At 42.1% G+C, this 26,837-nt stretch overlaps 3 protein-coding genes across 4 annotated transcripts in view; 1 reads left to right on the forward strand and 2 right to left on the reverse strand.

The window, feature by feature from the left end:
* LOC106810637 (inner nuclear membrane protein Man1-like) overlaps positions 1-7,793 on the forward strand; it is an 8,766-nt gene extending 973 nt beyond the window's left edge. Inside the window, exons 1-12 of one of the 2 annotated variants that reach the window (XM_014814060.1) lie at positions 1-5; positions 751-806; positions 1,755-1,833; positions 2,018-2,106; positions 2,464-2,683; positions 3,211-3,312; positions 3,464-3,566; positions 4,664-4,802; positions 5,054-5,166; positions 5,957-6,062; positions 6,457-6,535; positions 6,931-7,793. The exon at positions 1-5 is cut by the window's left edge and continues 973 nt beyond it. In XM_014814060.1, the coding sequence (XP_014669546.1) occupies positions 1-5; positions 751-806; positions 1,755-1,833; positions 2,018-2,106; positions 2,464-2,683; positions 3,211-3,312; positions 3,464-3,566; positions 4,664-4,802; positions 5,054-5,166; positions 5,957-6,062; positions 6,457-6,535; positions 6,931-7,082 (1,243 nt within the window). In that variant the 3' untranslated portion in view covers positions 7,083-7,793. The remainder of the gene's footprint in view (positions 6-750; positions 807-1,754; positions 1,834-2,017; positions 2,107-2,463; positions 2,684-3,210; positions 3,313-3,463; positions 3,567-4,663; positions 4,803-5,053; positions 5,167-5,956; positions 6,063-6,456; positions 6,536-6,930) is intronic. The other variant, XM_014814061.1, reaches the window with a different exon arrangement.
* Positions 7,794-10,837: 3,044 nt separating this feature from the next.
* LOC106810638 (DNA-binding protein HEXBP-like) lies at positions 10,838-18,309 on the reverse strand. Its single transcript, XM_014814062.1, has 4 exons — positions 18,202-18,309; positions 13,599-13,834; positions 12,091-12,278; positions 10,838-11,891 (listed from the first exon to the last, which is right to left on the reverse strand). The coding sequence occupies exons 2-4, from the start codon at positions 13,795-13,797 to the stop codon at positions 11,751-11,753; spliced, it is 528 nt and encodes a 175-aa protein (XP_014669548.1). The 5' UTR covers positions 13,798-13,834; positions 18,202-18,309; the 3' UTR covers positions 10,838-11,750.
* Positions 18,310-19,139: 830 nt separating this feature from the next.
* Positions 19,140-26,046, reverse strand: LOC106810639 (selenide, water dikinase-like). Its single transcript, XM_014814063.1, has 8 exons — positions 25,875-26,046; positions 24,128-24,368; positions 23,493-23,596; positions 23,008-23,157; positions 22,169-22,281; positions 21,442-21,632; positions 20,880-21,092; positions 19,140-20,577 (listed from the first exon to the last, which is right to left on the reverse strand). Exons 2-8 carry the CDS (start codon positions 24,153-24,155, stop codon positions 20,393-20,395), a joined length of 984 nt encoding a protein of 327 aa, XP_014669549.1. The 5' UTR covers positions 24,156-24,368; positions 25,875-26,046; the 3' UTR covers positions 19,140-20,392.
* Positions 26,047-26,837: the final 791 nt, after the last annotated feature.

Here is a 26,837-nt window from a genome sequence, read left to right on the forward strand (position 1 = left end):
CCAAGGTATAACATATATCTAGTCTCCCTGCCTAATCAGGCTATACATGGTCAGTGGTGGATCCAGGGGGCCTGAAGGGGTTTAATCCCCCACATTGCAGAAATTACATGACGATATAAATAGCAGTCCTCTCAAATCAGTGGTTTAGCATTTATTTTGAGCTTAAATAGCATAAAAATGCACAACACTGTCACGTTTTAATAAGTCTCAGTCTACAATCTCATGCACAGCTTTGTGACATCTTTGATCCACCACTGTATACAGAGTAAGGGCTAGTTGGTAGCATAGCCTATAGAGTTTAGCTAGCACCCTATGGGTTTTCTCTAAGGCAGTGGTTCCCATATAACCTTAATAGATCCTGGGGCTCTGAGTAGGAGTATTCGTGCATAAATCTATGCCTATTTAATCTGTGACTTTCTGGTGTGGCCTGTCTGTGAAATGTCACAACACTATATAGTTAATAGTGTGTTTACTTAGAATTAGTGAGTTAGTGACATTAAGTATCTTTTTATGGTTATGTGGGAATTATTACTGGTTTAAACATACATTTGCAGTTTTCACTATACAAAATAAAAAAGTTTAAACATTAATTTTCTTTTAAAAACGAAAATATGTAGTCAAATGTATCTGACTTGTGCCTATACATGTCTTAACACAATGATTTTATTATATGTTTGAGGGCCCAGTACCCAGAGGGTCACAGGGTCATAGAAAATGCGTATGGCTTTACAAATTCACATTTCTTTACAGCCGACAATCTGCTGTTGTGTGGGAAACTCTCAACTCTTGAGGGGATTGCCTACGAGGTAAACAAACTGATGACATATATATATATATATATACAGTGTGGCCCCGTTATCAGTGAAAAAAATACACGGGGGCTCGGGGCGATTTAGCCCCCGAAATGCCAAAAAGAGCCCCGGAAATGCCAAAAAGAGCCCCCGGAAATTTGCATAGAGTTCAATGCAAACCAAATTTTAGAATGCTATTTTCATCCACGCGAGCTTGAAAAGTAGCCCCAGAAAAATAAATTAAATTTTTTTCCCTGCCCGTTATAACGCGATCGTTGAGGTACATAAAATGTCATCGTGAAAAAAGCAGGGTCGCGCAAAATTGGGGTTAAAAAAGGTTGACCTAAGCGAACAATGCGAAAGAAACAATGCACACAGCAACAAGTCATGTAAACTCATTTAGTTGCGCGATCTATAGGCGATCGGCGATTCGACCTAAGCTCCTGCGACTGCCAGTGTCAGTCACTGCTCGTCACTGTCAGTCGCGTCGCTGTCCACCTAAGCACTCGGTCGCAGTAAGTTGCAATGCGTCTCGTCACATCAGATTCAATCGCAATCCGACCTAAGGCCGGCTTAACTCACCCAAAATTTTTCAGTTCCAGAAAGAACAAAAAAAAGGTCCAATGGCTCATCGCGTTAAATCAGAGCGCGTAAAATTGGGGTTTTACTGTATATATATTATATATGTGTGTGTGTAAACATTCAATTATTTTTCAATGTGATTGTGACACACACAACTGTAGCTGTTGATACAGCAGATAGATGTAATTCTATTACAGTACAAGCCAGCCAAATGGCTAATTCATAGACTATGCTCATGGAGGTATAAATTTGCTCTTTTATGGATGAGAAAATTTAATAAGAAATCCAGCAAAATGCAGTAAAACACACCTGATACCTGTAAGCGCACATCTGTTATTCATTATGGTATGTACATAACATTTATATGAGTTTCACTCACAGAACTGCTACACAGAAGCAGAAGCACAGAAAGCACTGAAATATGTTGATGTACTGTCAAAAAAGCTCTCACAAGAAGCAGGTGAGTAATTCTATCATAGTTGACCTGTGTAACTGCAGCCGGATACAAGAAATTGTATTTATATCAAGGTTAGGGAGTTCAAAGTTTTATTAGCAATTTATTGTGTATTTTTTAGAATAATCAATCCATTCTTGATCATTTTTAGTACCGATAGGGTAAAATTTAATACAATATCTACTTTCAGGCGATTACAGATGTAAAGGTGACTACACCGGTACTGGTAGTCTTACAAAGGAGACGGCGTTGGACTATTTGCAAGATGCGTTAGGAGAGGTAGGTATTTGTTAATGCATTGCAGCCATCTCTGTGATTAGCAACAATTTATGCTGTACAGATATCCTGAAGTTTATTCATGCACGGTTGCTTTGCTTCAAAAACCATTGTCAAATATTTCTCGTGATAGTCTGGTAGTGGTACACGGCCACCTATCTATTATTACCCACTTACATTGAACAGTGTGTCACTAGAAGTGTTAAGTGCTCCGTTACTTGACTGGCTTGGTGAAACCTAAATGATTCTAATTGCATGCTTACAATTGCTTGCCTTTACTTGCACATGTCCCAATACTGTTACTAGGCATATTGTAAAATTTTAATACCTCGCCTAATTCTCTTCCTATTTCTGTCGCAGAAGTCCTTCCTTGAGACATCAGATACACTCGACATTGCGATGCACCTGGCAGCCGTTAACCAGCACTGGGGCATTCGCCTGAAGAACAGACGTGGCGCGCCTACCGACTCTATGTCCAGCGTTACGTGGCTGGAGTCGGTATATCCCACAATGCCCCTGCTGTGTCGTATTTGGCGCTCAATACAGCTGATCCTCAACAGAGTCTTTCTCCTGCTTCTGGGTGAGTAGAGTCCTGCACCCCCCACCGTGCTCCCCCCCCACGTGCTGCGCCCCCCACCGTCCTGCACCCACCACCGTGCTGCGCCCCTCAACTTGCTGTTAGATTGCACCTTTTGCCTAAATAAGTTTTGTTAGCTGTGCCAAAATAATGAATGAAATGTTAATATATTAATATTTTTGCATTGATTTCATTTAAGTTGGGATTTACTTATGTTATGTAAGTTTTACAAATTCAACAGAGGTCACCACAAGTCACACAGTCTCATAGGAGAACCTAATTTGTTGATCTTTGATGTCTAATAATAAAAGTGAATATCTGATAATAGCCCTATGTAGATGTGTACTATTTTTATGCAATAAGTCATAATATGCTTTGAAACTCTAGGCCGATGTTGCTTTTTAAATGTTAATGATAACATGAACATACCAATACGTTAATTATATAGACATGTTCATTATGATAATTAACAATAATAAACGTTATTTAACATTTCCCCTTTTTATTAATTTGTATTGGGATTTTCTCAGTGTTGTTGACTGTCGCCATATCAACAAAGATAGTGCGTGACCGATTGCAACAGAATTCCAGAGTGCAGCAAGAGATGTATCAAATGGTTGAGAAAATTATTGGTAAGAAATATTGCAAAGGTTAGCAGTGAGGTCAAATTAAAATACAACAAAGTATTCATACTGTAACTGTAGATATGGCTACACACTTTATGCTTATTATGAATGTGTCATCATCATCATCATCATTGGCATTAACATTTATTTTTTACAGATATATTAAAAACACATTATGACAATTGCCAAACAAACAAAGATTTGAAACCATACCTAGCTATACCTCATGTACGGGACATGTTGATCCCACATAACCAGAGGTAAGTTGTTTGTCTATATTACTTGTCACGATGCTGGCGTAACGAGGGGAAACTACACGTCTATAGTGTGAAGCTGAGAAGCAGGCACATGGGAATGTTCATTATTTGATGCACCGCACAGTTACAATCTGTCAGTCGTATTCTCTACTCGCTCCCATATCCTACATCTCTCCCCGTCTCTATTTCTTTCCTCCCATATCCTACATTTCTCCCCCCGTCTCCTACATCTCTCTCCCGTTTGCCTCTCCCGGCCTCTACCTTATATCTATCTCGGGCGTGGCTTTTCGGTGGACACATGTTCTCCCTCGCATGCCGGCCCACTCGCCTATCTGTCCTATTGGTTGGTTTCGGACATTGATCGGTCAAGTGATCATGGTCACTCTTGCGTCATTATGGAACGTTTCTAAACTCATCCTCCTCGCCACTGGCTATACTCCTAGTTGCATCATCCATGCATGCGTTTCACTATCTCTTGGAGTTGCCACTGGCCAATTACGTTGGCCACGTCTCTTATGAATTCTCTCTAGAACTAATGACTCCACTGGCCCTGTAAAGCTAATAACACCATATGTCTTCTCAAAGGTTAACAATACCAGTTGGTTTTTAATATCAATTATTCTTAGTGCATTAGGACGATCTTATGCTCCCCACATCGCTCTACCGCTCCATTAACTTTCGCTCGCGTCATTTTGCATCGTTACACAGTCCTTATGGCTTGGCAAAGCAACCAGGTTGTATAGGAAAGTCACTAATAGACCCATTGATGTTTTGCACATATTTCAAACTGTAGCAATTGTCTTCCTTAAACTCTTCATTTTACTTAAAACGTTCAAAGAATTATGTAACAGGTAATATATTCAGATATGGATTGTGTTCACTTGATAGCAAATACTGTGTCACAATTGGGATCTTCCTCGAAACAGCAACTTTCTGTCATGTTATATCATTGCACAAAATGTTTGTGATAATTTAGATTGTTTTTTATTAGTACTCATGCTGTGTTGGCACATGCAAGCACTATAAATTGGTTTCGTATTGGACGAGCGACGTTGTCGGTTACCGTTCCTTCATCGAAGAGGGCTTCTTGCGCATTGCAGACAAGCAGCAAACAGAGTGTGGCTGAAAGCAGTCTCCTTCCTGTCAGAGAACGAGTCTCGTGTTCGCGTCGAGGTCCAACCGATCGCCGGAGAAGACTTCACCGTGTGGCGTTGGCTGCCTGCCTGCGGAAACAGTGTGGTATGTGGCAGATTCCCTCCGTGGGGATGCAGTCTAGTTTTCGCATATGTTCTTCATTAAAAAAGCTCAGTATTTAGCATTTGATGCATCCGTAACCCCGAACGGTTGTAAACGTTTAAGTTTTACGAAATGGTATACGTTCAGAAGCTTTACATTATGTTCCTTTGTCTAACTGTGTAGTACGTCATGCACCAGTAGCCGCCTACCTTAAAGTTATCTGCGTTATTTATTAAAAACGTTGTTTGTGACAGGGCTCGTCAAACAGTAAGGTGTGGCAGGGGTCGGCCTTTGAAAACCAGCAAAAGATGGTGAATTACTGCCCGACGCCCTGCTTGAAGATACGCAATATGTTTGACAAGGACATGTAAGTGCAGCCTGATGGAAATCAAGGTCGTACCAGGGAAGGCCATAAGATTAAACGTTTGTGTAGGTGAAGAAATGTAGTCAGCCTGTCAGAGCTTCGCTGTGTGTATCTGAGAAATGTAAGGATTGTCTACACGAGGAAATATGTCTCGGGTTAAGCGCCTATACGAGGTATTAACTCGGGTTAAGCCTTAACGTGGGTTAGCTTAACCCCACGCGATGAGGGGGGTTAAGCTAATCCGGGTTAACCTTAACCCGAGGTAAGACTCGTGTAGACGCGCGCGCAAAACCATCAACTCGAGTTAAGCGGTAGTTATCAGTAGACTGCGTAGGCGGCGACATATGAACTCCGTGTAGACGACACGTGTTTCTTAACTCGTGTTAAGTGTTAACTCAGGTTAAGGTGACTCCGTGTAGATGAGGTCGTAGCTAGTCTGTGGAAACTGGCGTGCCCCTCTTCTCGTTCCGTGTGTGTCCTAGACTGGCACCTCCTACCCGTGTCTCCACACCTCATTCACAGCTCGCGTTTGTTTGTGTACTGTGCCATGCTTACAAAACCACCTGCATTCTGTTATAGAGTCTTATCTAACCAGGGGGGGGTCCAGGGGGTCCGGACCCCCCCCTGCTCACGCAAAAAACGCATCTAAAGGGGTCTAATTTCAAAAATTTTCTGGGCGAGAGCCCCCCAGACCCCCCTTTCGCGTGCTCGCAAGGTTGGGTTTTGGTTAGACCCCCCCCTGGTACAAATCCTGTACACGCCCCTGCTAACTCGCCTCTGTCTTACTCTACAGTGAGCACGGGAGTGACTGGCGTGTCACCGTGCAGGATGCCATCTTGGAGAAGTGTGCGGATAACCACGACATTGTCCATATCGCTGTCGATACATCCTCTGTAGAGGTACAAATCGAGTAATTAATGGTCGCCATCCACACATCTACTTCTGTGATCAAGCACGTGCATTTTTAGCTTTCCAAGTAGAAGTTATAGCAGTAGCACAGAGCAGAGCAGTAGCCACCTGTTGGGTGAGTACTGTGATGCTGTGACAGTTGTTCTTTAAAAATGGTGGTTTTGTTTAAAACATCGCCTATGCTTAATATTATCGATACTCCACATCCCGCATCCTCCTTAGTCCTCCTGCAATGATATTCCAACTTAATGCATTTTTAGCTGCCGCCCTTGCCAGTCAAGATTTATTTGTGCAAGCTCAGATGAGACTGTTGCCATTTCTTTTTTCGCGTGATGTTGCTCTTGTTCAGGAGGTAAGAGTGAATGGTATTTTGTTTCTCACTAGGGTTGTGTGTACATGAAATGCAGCAGCCATGCTGCAGCGGGAAAGGCCTACCATGCACTTCACGGCTGGTGGTTTGACGGTAAGCAAGTCGTAGTAACGTTACTTAATGTATACGCCATATGTTTCATGTACAGATATTTTCGCAAATTCAGACTTGATGGACAATTTCGCGACTAGTTAATTTCGCGGTCGATGAATTACGGATTATTCGCGTGTTGCTATTTTCGCGGTCGGTGACGCGTTCGCGAAATTTGCGAAAGTTGAACCGCTGCGAAATATACAGCATATACAGTATTGCAAAGCTGCATCTGCATTGTACTCTGTATGGTTCGGATTACTGTGGTGGCAAAGCTATGCCCATGGGAAAACGCTCAGCAGAGGATGACTGCCAACTCAGCCATTCACAAAGTGACTGACTACCTCCACCTTACGTGTACACTGTCACTGATGACCTTCCGGTTTTTCTCTCACTAGGAAAGCTAGTCACCGTGAAGTACTTGCGACTGGAACGATACCACGAGCGGTTTCCTGATGCAAGATGTGCGGTCACGCCACTTCAGCCATCCAACGACAAGCGGGCCTCGCTGTCTGTGCCATTCTATAAGAGTACACTGGAGATAACGTGATATGCCTTCCTGCTGGCGTCGCGCGATCGTCATCATCGTATAATGGTCTTAACATTGCCGAAATCTCCACTCCGTGTTTTAGAGTCGGCGTCGAGATGGCTGCAAAGATTGCATTTCAGGAATCTAACGTGGAATTGTAATAGTTTATCTGTACACCAGCACAGTCTATGTGCAGAGTTTGGGAGTGCAGTTCTGAACTGCTGTTGTCACCAACCCAAAATAAGTACAAGATAACTGTTCCCTGTATGATACTCCACAACCAATTCTTACTGTACATAGTGCAGTTTTCATAGACACGTCTGACAGAAGAGTGACCTGCGTTCTATTCTGAATGTTATTACTAATCAGTAAAGGTTATACGTATTAGTTTTGAAACGTGTAGGACGGTGTCTGGAGCTTTGTATGGACCCTTAAAGCAGGTTATACTGTCAGTTATAGTTAGGTTTCAGTTCGTAGCAGAAACACAAAAGATGGTTTGCGTTGGCAGCATTTTGTGTTAAGCCAGCACAGGGAGTAATACGTAGTCGGGCATGTATTCACAGACCGGTGCTACTATAAAGGGTGAGGAAACTGGTTGGACCTCTTGCATGCATGAGATCAGTGTTTAAAGTTGCTTAACCTCGCAGCTAAATGCATATATATACCTAGTGTGAGCTCGTCTATGTTGCAAAAATTCACTAGAACTCATTTGTATTGCTTCTTTCGTAACATTTCTTCTCAAAATCTAAACGAAATTTCTTCTCTTACGAAAGTAGCACCACAGTGATGTTTACACAGCCGGGACACAGCGGAGCTATCGTTAACAGTTTTTTTCTATGATAAAACAAGCAATATTTCATTATTATGTTTATTCAGTACAAAATTTTGAAATTTATTTAAATCATATCGTTATTTATTTTACTTATGCAATCAGGAAACAAATATAATGTTTTCGTTCCAGGAACTATTTGCGCTAGCGTAGGACTACTGCTAGCTGTGTGGCATAACAACATCGACGTAATTTTGAAAATCCCAATGTTTGTAGCACTTCTCTGGCTCAATGAGAACATTTCGTGATGTTTGCACACTGCAAGTATGCTCACAGTAGGTCTATATAGGCTTTTGTTGCGAGGTTTATCCGTTTTAAAATGCTGTGCCAACTCCACAGAAACTTTTTATAGAATTGCCACTTTTATTTATCACGATTAAAATGTGTGATTTTTGCCTTCTTGTAATGCCCATTGAAGTATTTAATATTTGAATCGATTTCAAATGCCTCAAAAATTGTAAAGGGAAGAATGGGTTCCTTGGTTTTTGTAATAATTTTTTAGTCTGGCAAATCTACCCTATCCATTTCCATGGTTCGCATTATGACGGCACAGCAATGAGCTTCTCCACACCATCCAGTAAGATGGTTACATCACACTTTAATAGATTTTCCAACAATGTAACCAATATTATAGTATGAATGTAGTTTGTATGATGCTTTCCTGCAGTTGCTCCACATTCAGTTCATTATGGCAAATGCATGGATTTCCACATTATGTAATATAGATCCTAAACTTTAGATATTTCTGTAGAAAACCATGCTCTGCAAATTTTCCTTTAACACCAGATATATGAACCAGCCCATGTATAGTGCATTCTGGAAATGTTCTCACCGTGCACAACTTGATCAAATGTTAATTGTAAATAATTTCACCCTCACCCAATATGCAGTATTGTCTCTTGAGTAGAAAGGGCAGAAGACATTTTAAATGTGGTCCACAATGCTCGAGACAAATAAAAATAATAAAAATGTCCTGTCATCTTTTGGCATATGTAGACATCCCACTACTTTGCTCGACTATGTTAGATCTTTTGCAGTTTTAAACTTAGGACTATAATAAACCAACTACACTGTCAGCTATAAATTATTTTGTTTTTAATAGATGTATGTGTACCGTCATAACTATGTCACTACTGAACCACTGAAAACCCCTGAAACATTAACCCACATCACTGATGCCAGTGCTCTCAAATTATCTTTGCCCCGCTATAAGCAGTTGCACAACGGTTTCGATAAAAAGAACTGAAGGAACAGGACCATGCATGCAAGCACACCAGCTATACGAAGGATCGAACCACAAACCGCATTCAACAAACGATTTACATTAACCCCTAACAAACAAATCCCTGGTACAGTGCGTTAGCCAGAGACCCGTCTACAAGGCTTTTGGAGGGCCTATTCTTGGACGGACGGATGAAATTTGATAGATGGCGGCGCAATTTTACCTTCTTTTCCATTTTTGGGGGGCTGCCAGTCTGCAGCACCCTCGATTCACTCAGGTGAGACTCCACGATTTTTCCCCTGGCTAACACCCTGCTGGTATAATTCACTCACTCGCACATAATCTGGTACTAAAGACTTCACTGGAATACGCAACATATGCATGCTTTTTTGCCTTAGAAAATTTAAATTGAAAAGTATAGAGTTGTTTCTAGATTGTAGTGTTTACTCATGGAAGCTTACTTAGGAATTGCAATTCAAATGCTATTTCAGGCAAACTTGTAGAAATAATATACAGAGAGGAGCAATTGAGAAATAGTGAGTGAAGAATGTCTAAACACTAGAACACAGCAGGTAACATAATACAGCAACAGTGATTTCAGAGAGAACTTGATTACAACGGTTTATTCCAAGAAATTTCAGCGATCGTCTGGTGACAATATACGTGGTTATCTGACAAGTAAAAACGTTTCTCTAGATACAAATATAGGCTACCGATCAGCACTAGCCTGCTCGCCTCGTCCTACCCTGCACCAGATCGGCCGACGACCTAACCAATAACTGGCAGATTCGACAGCTTTGATAGGAACACATCACGACGCGCCGGGCACGCAAGTAGTGCTCGGTCTGATCAACGCATAAACCAAAATAATGGCTGCTAAACAACTTTGTTCATGAACAGCATCCGGTTGCCTAGGCAACCTACATCATCATCTCCAACAACTGGTGAATCACTGGCTCTTCACAATACAAAAAATTGTGCATTAAAAATGCCTTGCGCAGATGCTGGGAAACAGTTCCCCCACCTGTGGCAGTGAGAGCACTAACGGGTCGTAACGCCAACTCCCACCAAATCGGCCATGTATGACGTACATGCCTTCCATTATCCAATCGACAGCTTCGCTGTTGAAGTTAAAACTTCTCCAGAGTTTTCCAAATACCTGAGCTTAGAGCTTATACTATGTACACGTGTCTCAACATCCAAAAAATTCCTCGTCTTCTGAGCACATTGGTATGTACAAACTATCCAAAAAGCTACTCTCGACTCACCCAGTTTTAAAAGGTTTCCGTGTATTTTCCCACATAAAACTTCTGTAACCAGCTCTCAGCTGCTGAGAGCTACGGTGTAACCAGAACAGACAACGCTGCGACGTATGTCTGCATCCATCCCCCCCCAAAATTCATTTAGTCTCTTGTCCACAACTTTCTGGTTTTCACCTCCCCCGCCAGACACATCTCCACACCAAAACTCATTTCTTCACGTAAGAATGTTCGCGCACTAAACGCCGGGCCACTCGGCAAGCCGTTGGAATGTGCGACAGGGGGAATGGACCCACGGAGAACCAACGTCGGCTCCGGGTCGCTGCGGACGGCACGCGACGTCAAAGGACGGGGGTTCTTGAACAGCACGCTCGTGCCCCACGCTTCCAGAATCTCGATAAGTCACAGCCTGGTCACAACTGCACACGGCTAAGAAAAACGCTCGTTTATCTCGGCCCGTGCGCCACTGCTGGACACCTGCCTCCAGCAGAACAACTGCACCCCAAACTCCTGCTCGCACAGGAACGTCATCGACTTTTCAGCTATTGCTTTTTTTATTATCTGCTACCAACTCCCGTTTTCATCTGTCAGTTCCTCGTTTTCCTTCGTTACACTCAATACATTGTTAACACTAATATGTTTCCGTCTCATTAAACTGCAATAATCAAACAGGGCGACTGACATCGTCAACCCTGTGCCACTGTGAACCATCGGGGAGGGACCACATCACGAAGGGAAAAGGAGATGCAGCCGTCTGTGACTCCACTTAATGCCCGCACACAGCGTTACCAAATTTAACAAGTTCTAATCAAAACCAAGCCCCAATAAAGGGACAGCGGCTCCCCTCTTCACACTTTGAAAAGTAAAAAAAATTTCCGAACCATCACAAGTTTCACATTGTGTTTACCCTAAATTCCTTCCTTCTTACCCTACACTCGAAAAGTGGTCCATGCCCGAAGGTTTCACATGGTTTTACCATATATAGCAATTATTCTCCAGGATGTGATGGATGGATTTACTACCTCGCACTACACACAAGACCGATAAGAAAACCCTTCCACAAACAAATTAGAGTAACACCGTTAATTTTACCATCGCTCATCATACCTTGGAGAAATTTATCTGCAATGACAGGGCACCCTTAAAGGATGGGCAGGCAGCAAGCAACTCTTCTTGCACTAGCGCAGGCACGAAATATTTGGATAAAGGATGAAGCAAAGTGAACAAGCACACTGCACTTACCAACACCCAACTATAAACTAAACAGAAACCGCCATGCTTCAGATTGGCGACCCAGCAAGTAGTAACACGCCCGCACTGGTGCAAGCAGAGGGACAAGCCAGCCTCTAGCCCTTGAATACACATCATAGGTGGGCGACCTACTCTTGCTGTTGTTGTTCAGGGCAGTCGCGTGAGATGTGGCCGGGTTCGCCACAGGTGTAGCACTTGCGTCGGTCATCACCACGCTCCTTGTCGGGGCACTCACGGGCAATGTGGCCACGCTTGCCACAGTTGTAGCACTGTAAAGGTTTAAATGTTATGTTAGGTGGCGTCTTTAACACACAATCCAAATATGCACAATGACGTGACAAGATAATAGTTCAATACAGCAAAGTTACAACAATAAAGGTTCATATTTAGCATTATAATAAAAGAAAACCTAAATAGTGCCGACTACCAAGCAATGCAAGAGATCCAGACAATATCACCATAACTCACCTCTGGGCCTCCACCAGCATTTCCTCCTCCTCCTCCTCCTCCTCCTCCTCTCTCCTGCCTCTCCTCAGGACATTCACGCGAGATGTGGCCGGACTCGCCGCAGTTATAGCACGTCTTGCTACCTCCACCTCCCTTCGGGCAGTCGCGGGAGATGTGGCCAATCTCACCGCAGTTGTAGCAGCTGCCACCTAAGCAGGAAAAATGCATACGTACAGTTGAAATGCAATTTATACGCCTTGATTATTGGCTACCTGGTTTCCACATACTAGAACTTCTGCATGTACTTAATCAACACTACAACACCTGAACAATATTGATCGTTTAGAAAAACCCAAATGTTTTTTTGGACTACCGATGCACTCGCACCAAGATAACACATACTACGTTACAGTCTGACCACACAATTTATGTACTAAAAAGGATTTTCCACAGAGGTTTGCACGCATCCTCCTACTAGTCGAGCAACTAAAACATAACAAAAAGGGTATCGGCTGATGAAATTATGGACTTTCTTACTGGTCTAGCTACAAATCTAATGAATGCTAAATTGCTAACACTTGGCAGCAACTTTCAATCAATGTGGGTGGTGATTATTACAAACTAATTTAATAACATAATCAGGTGTATAGCATCATAGTAATGGCATGTGAATCGCATTAAACTTGTGTAAACCATGCAGTTAGTTACCTACAAAACTGGTAAGAAATAAAACTCCATTCCTAAACATCTCCCCTCATGTTCCCTCATTGTATTAATACATGCAGGATAAAGCTACCATGGCATAGAATATATTTTCGCAGTGTGCGGTGTTCATCGGTACCCTGCATGCACGTTCACTTCATAATTTATGAACATATTTGAGAAATTTCTTAACCAAGCACAGATGCAGGTGTTACACGCATTCTGAAAACCATAGGTCCAGTGTACATGCAAGCCAAGGTTAACTCTACCAGCAGATTCTAGACTTCTCTTTTCAAGGGTGTTTTGGAAAATTCGGGGAAGTGGGGAACTTTTATAAAAAACTTCAGCCATGTTCAAATGCTAGTATGGTTTCTGGTGTTTCGCACGATCTGCAGAGCGGCCCAAAACTTACCCTACCTAACAAGTGGTCAGCTCATAGACAAGGTAAGTGTTACTCCACACAACAAATTGCAAACACTAAGATTGCCATGCTAGTGATTAAACAGCACCACACAAAACAAAATTAAATGACTCGACAGATCAACATTCTGTTTCCAGGATCACCCACGATACTAGCTAGTTCAAACCACAGTCTGAATGAAAACTCACGTAAAATATTTATCTGGAAAATGGTGACAAGGTTGCCTTATGTTACACTTGCACACTGCAACTTTTCACAACCATTATCGTGCCACTGGTTAGGTACAATGCTTGCACCTGTGCTAGGAACTGCAGTTGCCATAGACAGATCTAAAACTTACACAAGGTAGCATCCTGCATGCTTAGAACTTAATACTAATTACCGCCCCGACCGCGACCAGCCCCACCTCCGCCTCCTCCTCCTCCTCCACCACGACTGTAGGTGGTGGTGCCCCGTCCTCGTCCACGGCCGCCTCCGAATGGTCTTGCGCCATCTCTTCCACCATCTCTACCACCGCCTGCACCACCGCCTGCACCACCGCCTTCTCTGCACTCGCGTGCAAAATGGCCCGGCTTTCCACACTTGTAGCAGGTGCTATCGTTCATGTCTCACGTAGACTCTTACTCAAAACTGATTCTGAAACTGATATTGGTACACACCATTAATTATTTGATGAACTACCTTTTCTAGCAATGGTACAAGTTACAATTAGAGCTAACCATTACAGCAGTAACTGTTACTTAAAATTTAGGTACTGGCTCATTAATGTAATAAACTTTAAAATTGATAAACCTGGCAACAAAAAGCCTACATACACCTACTGTGAGCATACCTACTTAATTTTTAAATGTTTTAAGTGTCAGTTTATTATCAACAAGTTGGTGTTCTGCTGATAAATTCATTTGTGCATAGCAAGACGTCCTATACATACGTTCATTTCTAACCCCAAAAAACAACACTTCAAACTAGTGTGATAAAATTCCGATAGATGGCGGGCCGCTATCAAAGGCATCGTTGCATCGGTCAGCCAAAGCATGGCAGCTGTCAGTGTGACGACAGATTGCAAAAAGCAGGAGCAAATAATTACCATATTATTACTATAGATAACGTGCATTCTATGGTGTCAGGTAATAAGGTACATTAAACCCCTTGCGAGGCACATCTGGCTCGTTACAAAATAGCTCAATGGTTGATACAACCAGAGCAGCTCGTGCAAGATTACAATTTACAGCAATACGATAGCAAATATCTGAAAACTAATTTCAGTACAAGGTAGGCCAGTGATTAGTGGACCGAATAAGCTCAAGAACGTACACACTTGCGTCTATATTGGTGCCAAAATTTGATGAGAAAATTAAGTCTGGGAAATCCGCAGCCTCACTCCTGGGTAATTATTTGAGTGCTAGTGACTGTATTCCAACTATTCATAATGTACACTACAGAATCTCATATATAAGTCATCTCATTATCTCCTAAGTAAGAGTTGTTCAAGTAAGAGTTATGTGTGGAATTTCACTGTAAAATGGGAGCTTTCCACAACCACAGGTACTCGCCAACGCAGTTGAGAAACAAATCAATGTTTAACCCTCTCTCTTGAGGCGTCAAAGGTTTCAGACACTTATCTTCGCACGCATTGTAGCGGAAATGTAATTTCATGGTCCTTTCAATAAAGCCATAACAAATGGAAGGTCCCGCTGAAAACAAAAAAGTTTTCAATCGCTCCGTCAGCCATGTCCTCCAGAAAATGTCTTAAATCTTGCCCTGTGCCCATTGCACCTTTGACTGTGACTCCAGTCTTCAGACACAGTGATGGTTTTTACCTAACCATCGATCTACTACACGACTAATCACGAGCCTAGTCGAAGCCGTTTAGATTTGTGCGCCAATTCTGGCATTTCCTCCCGTATTACCTTAAGTTAAGGATGGAATGTTCCCTTGACTTTTACATCTTATTCACTTTGACCCCCGCTTTCGCACCATCCAACTCGCTTATTCGGACGATTACCCCACCACGTCGCGACTTTCGAATCGTTTACGTCGGCGTTTAGATTTGTGCCCAACTGTAGCGGACGCACGCCACGCTCCATGCGATTCTACAAGCTGCATCCCGACTATGGTCAGGATGAGCTAAAACCCAAGCCAACTCACATAAAATACACTGGAATGTTACTTTAGTATTGGGTTTGATCGCAGAAATAATAGCGGTGCATTGATGCAGTATAATAGACTGACAGCCGCGCAGTATATACCGTGTATCGGTTTTTTGTGTACTTCAGCAAAGAAAAATCCTCGTTTCACGGTGGATCGAGGGGCAAACATTTGAGGTAGCTGATCACGTAACGACCATGCCTGGCCTGGGGGCCGGGTTTACATGTTGCTGTGTCATGGTTCATACAGGACTGAACATTTTTCCAAGGACTTTTCAAGTACATTTTATCAGAAATTCAAGGACATTTTATCGGAATTCATACACAGAACAAAACATACCTGGATTAATTTAATAACCCCATTCTTAATCACTGTCACCTCTAAAACTTACCTGGATCAGATTAATAAACCATTCTAAACACTGTCATTTCTACAACATACCTCGATTTACTGACTGATTTTAGTGCCTTACTATAATTTGTGATCATCATTCAACTGTCTATAGCTTTTTAAGCTCATTTAAAGCCGCACTATGCGCAGCCAAACGCTAATTTCTCCAGTACTAGACTAGCGAATACTTTGTGTCATGCATAATCACACTACCTTATGACAAAATAACCTCTAGTTCCTCCCATTTCACTGCGCGTTGCCTTATAAAAGGCATTTGAAAATACCTCCAATGTTGTTCAAATTCTCCGATGTTGTTGACACTTACGCGTTGCCCTGCCAAGCAACCGCACAGCGGTGCTGCGGTACAGCGGTGCTGCGGTACAGCGGTACGGGTGTAGCAAAGATAAAAACATGTGACGCCACCTAACTGCTTCGAGGCGTTCGCCGCAAGTCGGCGTTTTCTCACCTCTTTCTTGTGGGTTTTAAGCAAACGCGCAGTGAAATGGGAGCAACTAGAGTTTATTTTGTCATAAGGTAGTGTGATTATGCATGACACGAAGTATTTGCTAGTCTAGTACTGGAGAAATTAGCGTTTGGATGCGCATAGTGCGGCTTTAACGCAATTTTTATTGAGGTTTGCACATTATTGATGGTACAAAATTTCTTTTTATTACAGGCAAGGATTCTTTCTAAAAATTCAAGGACATTTTCAAGCATAAAATCAACATTTGCTAAATTCAAGTACTCCCCTCAAATTCAAAGGCTTTTCAAGGACTGTGCGAACCATGCACGTGTGCATGTTGCGTACATCACTGTATGCACGATCGTTTCATTTGAATTGTTTTTTTCATTCAAATCTTGTTGCAGCAAGGCAGCGCGATGTTATGTCTGTGCAAAAAATGCAAGGGACAGATGGAAACAGAAAAATGTCTTGTCTAGACATTCAATAAAAAAAAACTTGCTTGCCAGAACGGGCAAGTGCAATTTCAAGCTACTTGCCCGGGGGCGAATTTTGGTTGCAAGCGGGTTTGCCGCGCCCTGGTGCAGTAAAATCCTAGTCTAATATCCCTTTAAAACAAATTTCACAATTTTGCATTATAATTGACTTAGATCACGAATTTTCTGGTGTATACATTTTATTATGAATGCTCCGGACCAACTTACTCCAGCCAGTCAGCGGGGACTATGTATTTCCGCACGCGGAGGGGTGGGCAGGTTGTGGACAAAAACATTGTTGTCAAGTAACAAATTAATAATAGTAATTTGTTCATCTTTCATTACAAAACAAATATTATGTACCATCTTTTTTGATCGCTTAATTTATTACTTGACATTTTTCCTTTTAACGTTTTTTCCCATAGCCAACACAACCCGCCACCCCCTCCACGTGCGGAAATACATAGTTCCTGCAGACTGGCGCGCACCAAAAATGGCCGTTTGGGAAAGTTCGTTTACAAGAAATACCGCAAGCAGACCATTTCAACGATAGTCAGAGGTTAGGTCCGGGGCCATCAAATAATCTGGAGGACCATCAGATTTTCAAAGTCAATGGTCTGACAGACCATTGAATATTTTGGTCCCATTTTATGGTAATTTTCTTGGATGTTTCCACGTCCCAATATACGTGAATAAACAATTACTGTATCGTTTGATACATTCATTGTAATGTAGGTGAATAATTAAACAATTTTATCACCATGTAAAATCTCTTTCTTAGGGTACCGGTACGCTTGCACGCCACATTACTTTTAGAGAACAATTTCAAATTTAGGAGGAAATCTAAATTTCAAACTATATGGTCCTGTGCCTGTGGACTATCTCTTTTTTTCTCCTTATTTCTACCCCTGCGCGCCGTCCTGGACATCATCTCTATGATCTATCCTTGAACCCTATACTATACGTCTATAGACTATAGTATAGACCTACATGCAACGCAGGTGGCGTGTGATAATGCCATAGTTTATTACTATTAGTATTACTACTAGAATGTGTGCATGGTGTCACACACTACAAAACTGCCCAACTGTGCACGATACGATACGATACGATTTCTCCCCCAAAAACATGGAGATAACGACAATAGCTCGATTGAACGCGTGACTGTTCCTTCCTTGGACACAATAAACCAATATGGCGGCAAAAGTTTATTCTACTTGAAATACATAAAGTATAGTAAAAACTTACTGTAGACCACTCTATTTATAAACTATGAAAGGTTTACTTCGCCACTACGTGTTGCCACAACCACTAGGTTAACTACATAAACGTCTAGACTGGTGCAAAAATGAATTTTAGTAAAAAGGGAAATGCCCGCCATGGCGACTCCATCCTGAAATTCCCTGCTGGAGATTCGAAATTCAACTACCTGGTATTATACTTACTACATCGTAGTTTATCCAAAATAAACCCGACTGCTATGTGCTATGCCACTCGTAAAGTAACAAAACAATAATTAATTATCATAACTATACCTTCCGTAGACGACAACGAGGTATTTGACAGACCTCTCCTCAACTTATCCAGCACACAAGGGAACCACGATGGAAATGGCCGAACATAGAACAGAACACGTGGGTTTTGCGCACGACCCGAACCCACGCCGCGCCTTCCGTATATGGAAAATTCTGGTGACGTCACTGAGCGGTTACTTTGAATCTTTGAAGCAGCTACGGTAAGCGTTACATAGCAGAGCCCTCTGCTGTGAGTAACTATCATGAATGCCTCAAGAAGTACGCTTGTTATATATTCGTGTATAATGGTGTTTTATCCAAGTTTTTATGTTACAAATTAAATAGATTGTAGTATTTTCTAAATTTTTATCTTATCAGGAAATGTCACCAAATGTTTTATATTGTTCAGAAATTCTTCACAGAATATCCCCACCAGACCCAATTTTTTTTCAGTCCCTACTTTGTAAGTTATAAACAAAATTAATTTAAATATATTTTCAGACAGTTTCTCAAGACGGAAATCCATCTACAGTCGGACATTCAACACCCATGAAGGTGCTATGGTGTTCATGTTTACTGTCACATTGCAGTCCTAAAATACAGCTAGTGCTTTAGTTTCAGTAAACGCACATGCATTTGGGACACCTAGCTGAAACTGCTTATACGTCATAGTACTATTAGTAGTACTTTTTAATTATAAACATATTTTTTCTGTTATAATAAAGAATATTTTTATATTCCTTATTATCGCACTGACGGAAGATTGCAAGCTCATATATACTTTAGCAATACACCATCGTTAATAAATAAATGTAGGTGTTCAATAGAAAAAATGTTACCCCTAGAAAGACGAAACACTTACGGGAGGGAGGCACAAGACCCCGCTCCCCACGATTCCACTGAACCTGTACACACCAACTCACTCACTTCCGTAATAAGTAAGACATACATGTTTGGCATATTTATGTATGGAAAACATATTTATTGATCAAAAATTTTTGTGCAATTGCGTGTCAACACTAGACACTTTATACACTTACATAATGATTAGCATCAGGGCCCTACTGCACCGGTGAATATGTTTTGACAGTGGACGTACAAGATGTAATATCCATACATAACACAGAGTAACTTGGAATAGTGATCCTTGGGCATGGCCGCCTTGCCCCCTTGCCTAGTTTCTCTGTCCCCCCACAGAGGAACAATCCAATTTGGCAGAGGGACGTCACACGCAGGCACAAGAGGCATAGTCGACGTTGTCCAATCCCAAGTGAGCCACGCATGGAAGGGTCTAAGGGCGTCTGCTCCCGCCCCATTTCCCACACGCTGCGTGAGACACTGGGATATCAGAAAACCTCTACGCTGTCTCCTTTTTTTTGCATTTTTTGCCGAATAATGTCATCCTCAAATTGTTTCACAGCAATTGCTGCAAGATTATAATTTGTCAAAATCACTGCAGTGTCACTCAATCTTTACTTACTATTGTAAAGACTATAATAGTGTAAGTAAAGACTGTATTATACAGCCGAATGTCTAATACATCGCCTGTGCCAACGATGATCATATTGATACAATATGCGACGAAAATATGGTAGTAAGGAAATGAGGACAAGGTCAAGTGACTGCAGAGAGAATCACTTCACTGACGTAGTGGCACTCAAAATCCCACAATCAGCAAGTGCCGAGGTACGTGATACAAACGTAGAGACTATTCTTAATAACAAGGATGGCCTATTCTCTGACCGATGGAACTGACACCATGGTATGACAGTCCGACAGTTCCACCGACAGTTAGAACTGTGCTTACAACGTAACACCTATCTACCTTGCATTCAATTTTGCCACTAACATTGATAGCTTTCAACGCTAAAATTTGTGCACGAATATACTGACACACGCACACGTTTATTCTGCATAATCAAAGCTACCGTCATGCAGCCGTCCCATCAAGCTAAATTAGGAGTGTATAACATTATTGCATTCCACTGCTCTGCTACAGACTGAAATAACAAAACGTTCACCAGCCGTGATTTTGTATCAGAACACAAACCATGAACAAATAAAATGAGATGCGGTGCTACACAGGCGATACACTAGAACAAGTGGAGAGATGCAAATTACACTTCTCTCCAAATGGAGGGAATGTCAGCCAGGGCAGATTTCCCTGTTATTAGTCGACGATTTCGACTGCACCCAGCCCCGGTAACATCATTTACCACAGCTCTCCCTCTTTGTCCTTTGCGGGAACCTCGATGATACGTGGCTTGTCGATTATGCGTGCTGTCCGACTGCCCTTTTCCACTATGCCTATAATCCAAGCCTGACGACCTTCCAACTTCTCGATCTCTTTGCAGTAGGCCGCTGCCTGTTCACGTGGCAATGCAATTAACAATCCACCTAATAAATCAAAAGAAAAAGAATCAGATGGTTAGATCTTTATTAAATTTGCAGACTGCCTATTAAGGACAAATGTCTTTTTTAGATTTGCATTGTGAGATTAGACAACACTTACTGAAGTATTCCTGTAGGTAGAGACAATTTATGAACATCACATTTTAGTGAACTGAAATATTAGAACAATATTGTTCTATATAGAGAAACAGAAAGATTTCTGGATATTCATGATTGCGAAATGTAGAAATGTAGAAACGTACATCATGTGCAAGTTTGAGTAAGGTGTAAAAGGGGCTATCAATCACCTGATGTTTCCGCGGAGATACCCTGCAGCAGACCGAACAGGTTGCCACATGCCTTTGCAACAGCTGACATCTTAGCAATGCAGGGCAGATTATGGATAACGAAGGAGATCTCATTCTTCTGATGACGGGCAAGGTTCTTGGCATGACCCAGTATGCCAAAGCCTGTGATGTCGGTGGAACCATGTGCATTGTACTTGTGCATGAGTCTCGCAGCTAAATCAGAAAACAGACCGGACGGTGTGAATATAACACAGGTACACGTGCACAAACATGCACGCACACACACACTACTATTACAACTAACTGAAACTGAAACTAACACACAAAGTGTAATATACCTTTAGCAAACCACGACGGCAATCACAGAACTATATATTCACACACGGAAATGAATTTAAAAGGGCGCGAGCAACAATCCAATTCTGAAACAGTGTAAATACAGCTATCAATGTACCAAAAACATTGCTCGTTTGCATTAACTATATATATATAATATATCGTCCCATAATCCCATTAGATCGCAAACACAAATGTCATCTAGGATTGAAGTGACAGTACGTACAGTTGCGGTTGCTGCGAGCCATGCTGTCCATTGCCCGGTGATAGGCCTTGTTGACGTCATCCTCGGATACGACAAGCTTGATGCGATTCCACCGCTCCGGCTGCTCCAGCCAGTGATGTGCGTTGACAGCCACCTGGGTGCCCAGGGGCTTCGTCAGCACAAGCACGTCTCCCACGACAGCATTGTCCGGCCTGCAATACACGATAGCATCGTCTACACGAGGAAATTCGTCTCGGGTTAAGCATCTATACAAGGTCTAAACTCGGGTTAAGCCTTAACCCGGGTTAGCTTAACCCCGCGCAATGAGGGGGTCAAGCTTAACCTGAGTTAAGACTCGTGTAGACGCGCGCAAAATTGTTAACTCGAGTTAAGCGGCAGTTATCAGTACTCGCATACCGCAGTCAACCCCGCCTCCCGCTAGCTGCCGTTACCTTAACTCGGGTTAAGACAAACTCCGATTAGACGATGCATGTTTCTTAACTCGGGTTAGCTTAACTCGGGTTAAGGTGACTCCATTTAGACAAGGCTGATGACAGCAGGATTCGCATAGAAAATATTAGAAAACCATAGTGGTTTTACTTAATTCTACTAGTTACTGCATGACTAGTGCAAATGTGTATTGCTTCCACTACGAAGCGATTACGGAATGTATCATTTTCCATATATTTCTCCTTTTTTCCATGTCGTTGAGAACGACTTCTTAGCATAGCTGCTAACTGTGACTTACATAATCATCTCATACTGCTGACACACACTGGTGGCCACACCTCCAATGGTCAGCCATGGATTTACTACTGTCTGACCGCCAGTCACCCGTGAACCATTCTCCTCAGCACAGTCCTGACACAGTCAAAACACATTAACTCACAACTCTTTTTTTTTCAAAATAAGCCAAACCTACACTATAAGTATTTGTAGTGGGTTTTAATGATGATATTGATATTGAGGCAGTTAGAATATATAAATGATTTAGCAAATAGTTAAACAAAATAGGTTGTTTGTTGTAGGTAGCCCCTAAAATGGCATTATCTGCGATAACTGCTGAAATAGCACCCACTGAGACAATACAGGACGCAAAATTATCACCGGCCCACCGACATATGCTGGCAAATTATTGAGGGCCGGTAACATTGGCAAAACACCGGCCCTCCGAGCCGGAGGTTTCAGACGTGTTAGCGAATACCTACATATTTATTTATAGCATTTTAATGAGCAAATAGCCTACATTACAGTTTTACCTGAAGGATATCACGCCATAATTTATCAACATTTTACACAATTAAAATCGAGAATGCAAGCGTGAAACATACCATTGATTTTACAAACGAAATTTGTGAGGGCTGGTAAATTATGGTGAGGGCTGGTAACAAACTGCTGTTACAAACCCTCTCGGCCAGTGCAAAAAAATCTTAATTTCGTACCCTGCAATACCATGAATAATTGCACACTAACCTCTGATGTGTGTACGTATGACAAGAACCATGAATGTAGCAACTATCGCTACATGAATCATTAACACCACCTACAGCAACTCGAGACAGTTCACTCTTGCCCCCTTTGAAGTACCTTGAAGCCGCGAATAATGAGGGGAATGATGATGTCACGTTCCTTTTCGGACATCTTCTGACTCACTCCTAGTAGCATGAGCATGTTGTCACACTCTGTCACTCCCATCGCATACATATCGCTAAGTACGTTCGCGCACGTGATGCGCCCCTGCCAGCAACAGAAATCATCAATCAGTCACAAACCTACTGTGCCGTCTACTTTGGTGTGTTTGCACGTTTAGAGGTCCTAGCAAAGCAAGAACCGCAAGAATTTTTTTTGAAAACATGGTGCAATTTGGTGCATTCTAAGCTATATTTCGATTTTAGTTCAATAAAGTCTAGTATATTGATGAAAGAACAGTGATTTCCGTCAGCGAGGCGGTGTTTTGGAGAAATTTCTGTGTGCTGGCTGAGAATTTGAGCGAGGCGGCCTGCCTCACTCGTGTCAATGCAAGGGAAACACTGTATAGACATGTACGCACACCTGTGAGATGCACTACCTACCATCATGTATGGATCCTCCACCAGTGGGTAGAAGAAATCTGTTGTTTGCACTAGGAACAATCCTCCATGTCTTAACGGCACCACCGAGGAGTCCATACCGATCCCTGCAACAGCGAGCTGTGTACCCGTTCCCACTAACCACACGCACACTCACGCTCACGGCTAGCCAGCACTACATACATGTGTAAGTTCTCACGGTTACTAAAAGTAACGGCACAGAGTGTGCAATAGAAGCTTTTGTGTACGTCACACTCGCACCAGCTATTGCTATAGATTCTCTAGCTCACCCTACACACATCCACACAAGCACACATGATAGGCTCTGGTTCACACAACAGACCAACACACAGAAAGTTCTATTAGCAAGTGCTATAGACACTCCTCACTACCCAGGCTCACTAGTGATATACTAGCTCTACATAAATAGGGGTAGATCTATATAGATATATAATGCAAAATAAGGCAAGCATTAAATTGTGGAATTCTCCTTATTTTGTCACATTGATCATACACCCAATATATTTACTCCTGATAACATCTATTATGTGTCATATATCCAACACAGAATGACAAAAGTCTTGCAGCAATCACAACGAAGCTGTGTGGCTTTCTGCACAAACACGCTGCATGCTCACCGATGACGCTAGACATCGGTGCCGGCATGCCCAGATACTGGTCACCTTCCGGCCCGTTGCCACCATTCTGATCGAGTCCCTCCAAGAGTTTGAGCAGAACTTCTTGGGGGACCTTACACCCTCATCCTTTCAGGTCGGCAAACTTAGTGAGCCGGAAGGATGGATCAAGATCATGGGCCGCCGGGTCGAATGGCTGTCTCAACTGCAGAGGCTCCAGTCCGACTTCGGCCGCCAGGTGCTCCTAAAAAGTGAAACGTGCCAAAAACTTTGTACAGTTATAAAAATATATACATACAGTATATATCTTTCATGATGTTGAGCAAGTGGAATGCATGCTGTGGTATTGTGTGTTCCAGCAGTAATTGAACGGCATTTGTATTGAATTATTTAGCAATACATAGTACATTTTAACATTGAAATAACATTTGAACATTTGAGTAACGAATATAATTACTAATTAGTGTTTAATTATTGTCATTTTATTATTGAAAAGGCTCAAATGCCTGCAGCACGAGAACCCTACTATCACATAAAAGCTTCAGGGCCATAGCCTGTGGGGGTGGGGGTGGGGGACAAGGGGGCAGCTGCCCCCCTAGATCATGGAGCAAAATTAAAAAATAAGCTTAGCTAATAATCGTAAATAACCATAACGTGATTTTTTTGGTCACTTATCTGTGAAAGCCTTGTCTCAGACCCACCCCTACCACACTATGGACGTCGATCAAGAGCTGCGCCCGTCGCTCATCATTACACAGTCGAGTCATCAAATTTTGCCCCCTAGAAATTTGCTCAGCCTATGGCCCTGAGCTTGATTCACATAGATATTAATTGTGGAGGAAGGCACAGATAAGTACAGCAATGAATGCATCAATAAATTCAAAGTAAATGCTCTTCTGGTTCAGCTATTGAACCTCTACCTTGCTAGAAACCAGCAGCATATTGTTTCGTTTATCACTTTATGTGCACATTGTCATTGACATTGTTGTTCAAAATGAAAAATTACTTTAGAAATAAATAAATTCAAATAGAAGCTTTTGCATGTTATTTACTTATACTACATGCTGTTTGAATTTTTCATCCTTAAAAAAATTGTTGACAATGTTGTTGTCAATATCAATGTCATTGCTGTCAACAACAGTGTTATGACTTATGTCATTGGAAACGGACGAAGTGTTTAAGAGTTTATAGTGTCTGGATTGTCGAGAAGTTGACATGGTGGAGATCTATGAGTAGCCCGACCAGGCTGTGCGACGGATTGTCTATACAGTATTGTCTATACGGTATAGTACGTAGTATATGCAATACTGCCAATAGGATTGTCTATACGGTATTGTAACCCTAGCAATACCGTTTCTTGGAGCTAATCTATGAGGAGACTCGGTTGATAGTGTCACTGTCAGCACCAGCCAATACGATGATAATATTAATAGTGACTGACACTGACAGTGACAATAGCAGTAACCACTGAATCTGATGGAGTGATGCGATGGAATCTGGCCAAAAATATTTGTTAACCTCAAAATCCCAAACATCTCCGTCGCTCTCCGTAACTTTCTAAACGCGCTCCGCGAGTTTCTTTAAACACTAGGCACTACAAACGATATGCGTCTTCCAACTTTTCCCTGAGGGTCACATTTTGTGCACCACCCCCAACATCCCGGTACGCTCCCATCAACAGGCAACGCTTGCACGAATTTTGTACTACGGAGAAGTCTTTGTTATTTCTCCAAAATAAAACCATATTTACCTGGCCTGGTGTGGCCATCCTGCTACCTGCTATTCTCGCTTCCTTTCCCCGACCTGTGAAGAATATTCCTGAATAGAAACAACCTTATCCAGTTATTTACAAAGATAAATACGTGATATCTTTTTAATCACAGCCACGCTACAGACCCTCCAACTCCCCACAGAAATGGCGGTCTTCAGGGCGGGAGGTTTACCACGTGGTTTCCGACAACGAGTACCCGGATGAGCAAACAAACCAATACGAGAGCTAACTTTCCAACACCCCCTTTACAGTCACATGAGGGTCTGGATTCCTGTAGTACCACGACCCCATAGACACTATTTACTCAAATTACTGGACGTTTTATATGAAAGTTATATTATCTGCTTCTGACGCATCTCCACAGTAAATATTTCAAGCTGACTACGCAGTATCTATCTATCTATCCATCTATCTTACTCTATGTATACTCATACTATTTATTTAGGCACGTACACACGTTATACACAGGCACGTCCACATGCACGCACGCACGCACGCACGCGCGCACACGCGCGCAAACACATGCATATACACGTGCGTTCGCGCATGCATGAAACCGTAGATATATACTAACACGTTTTTGTCAATATATGATGAAACATATATCAATGTTTGGTAACATGCGCAGCCATAGAAATGTATATATATAGACACGTACCTATAGGATATTATTTCTATCAGCGGATCGCATATATACAGAGACGGTATAGGTACACATATGGGCCAAAACTCACGTACTCGACGCACTCAGAACACCTTGAAAATGCTTTAAATACGCAATTCATTTCATGTTCATATCATCAGGAGTAAGATAATATAGAATCTATTCTATATTATCTTACTCCTGATATCATCTATATCTTAGCGAAGCTATCTCCCATACGATGGCATACCGTATGTCTATTATTGCATGTACATATATATATATATATATATATATAT

The sequence above is a fragment of the Priapulus caudatus genome, unplaced genomic scaffold, assembly GCF_000485595.1.
Source record: "Priapulus caudatus unplaced genomic scaffold, Priapulus_caudatus-5.0.1 Scaffold459, whole genome shotgun sequence".
Lineage (NCBI taxonomy): Eukaryota > Metazoa > Priapulida > Priapulimorpha > Priapulimorphida > Priapulidae > Priapulus > Priapulus caudatus.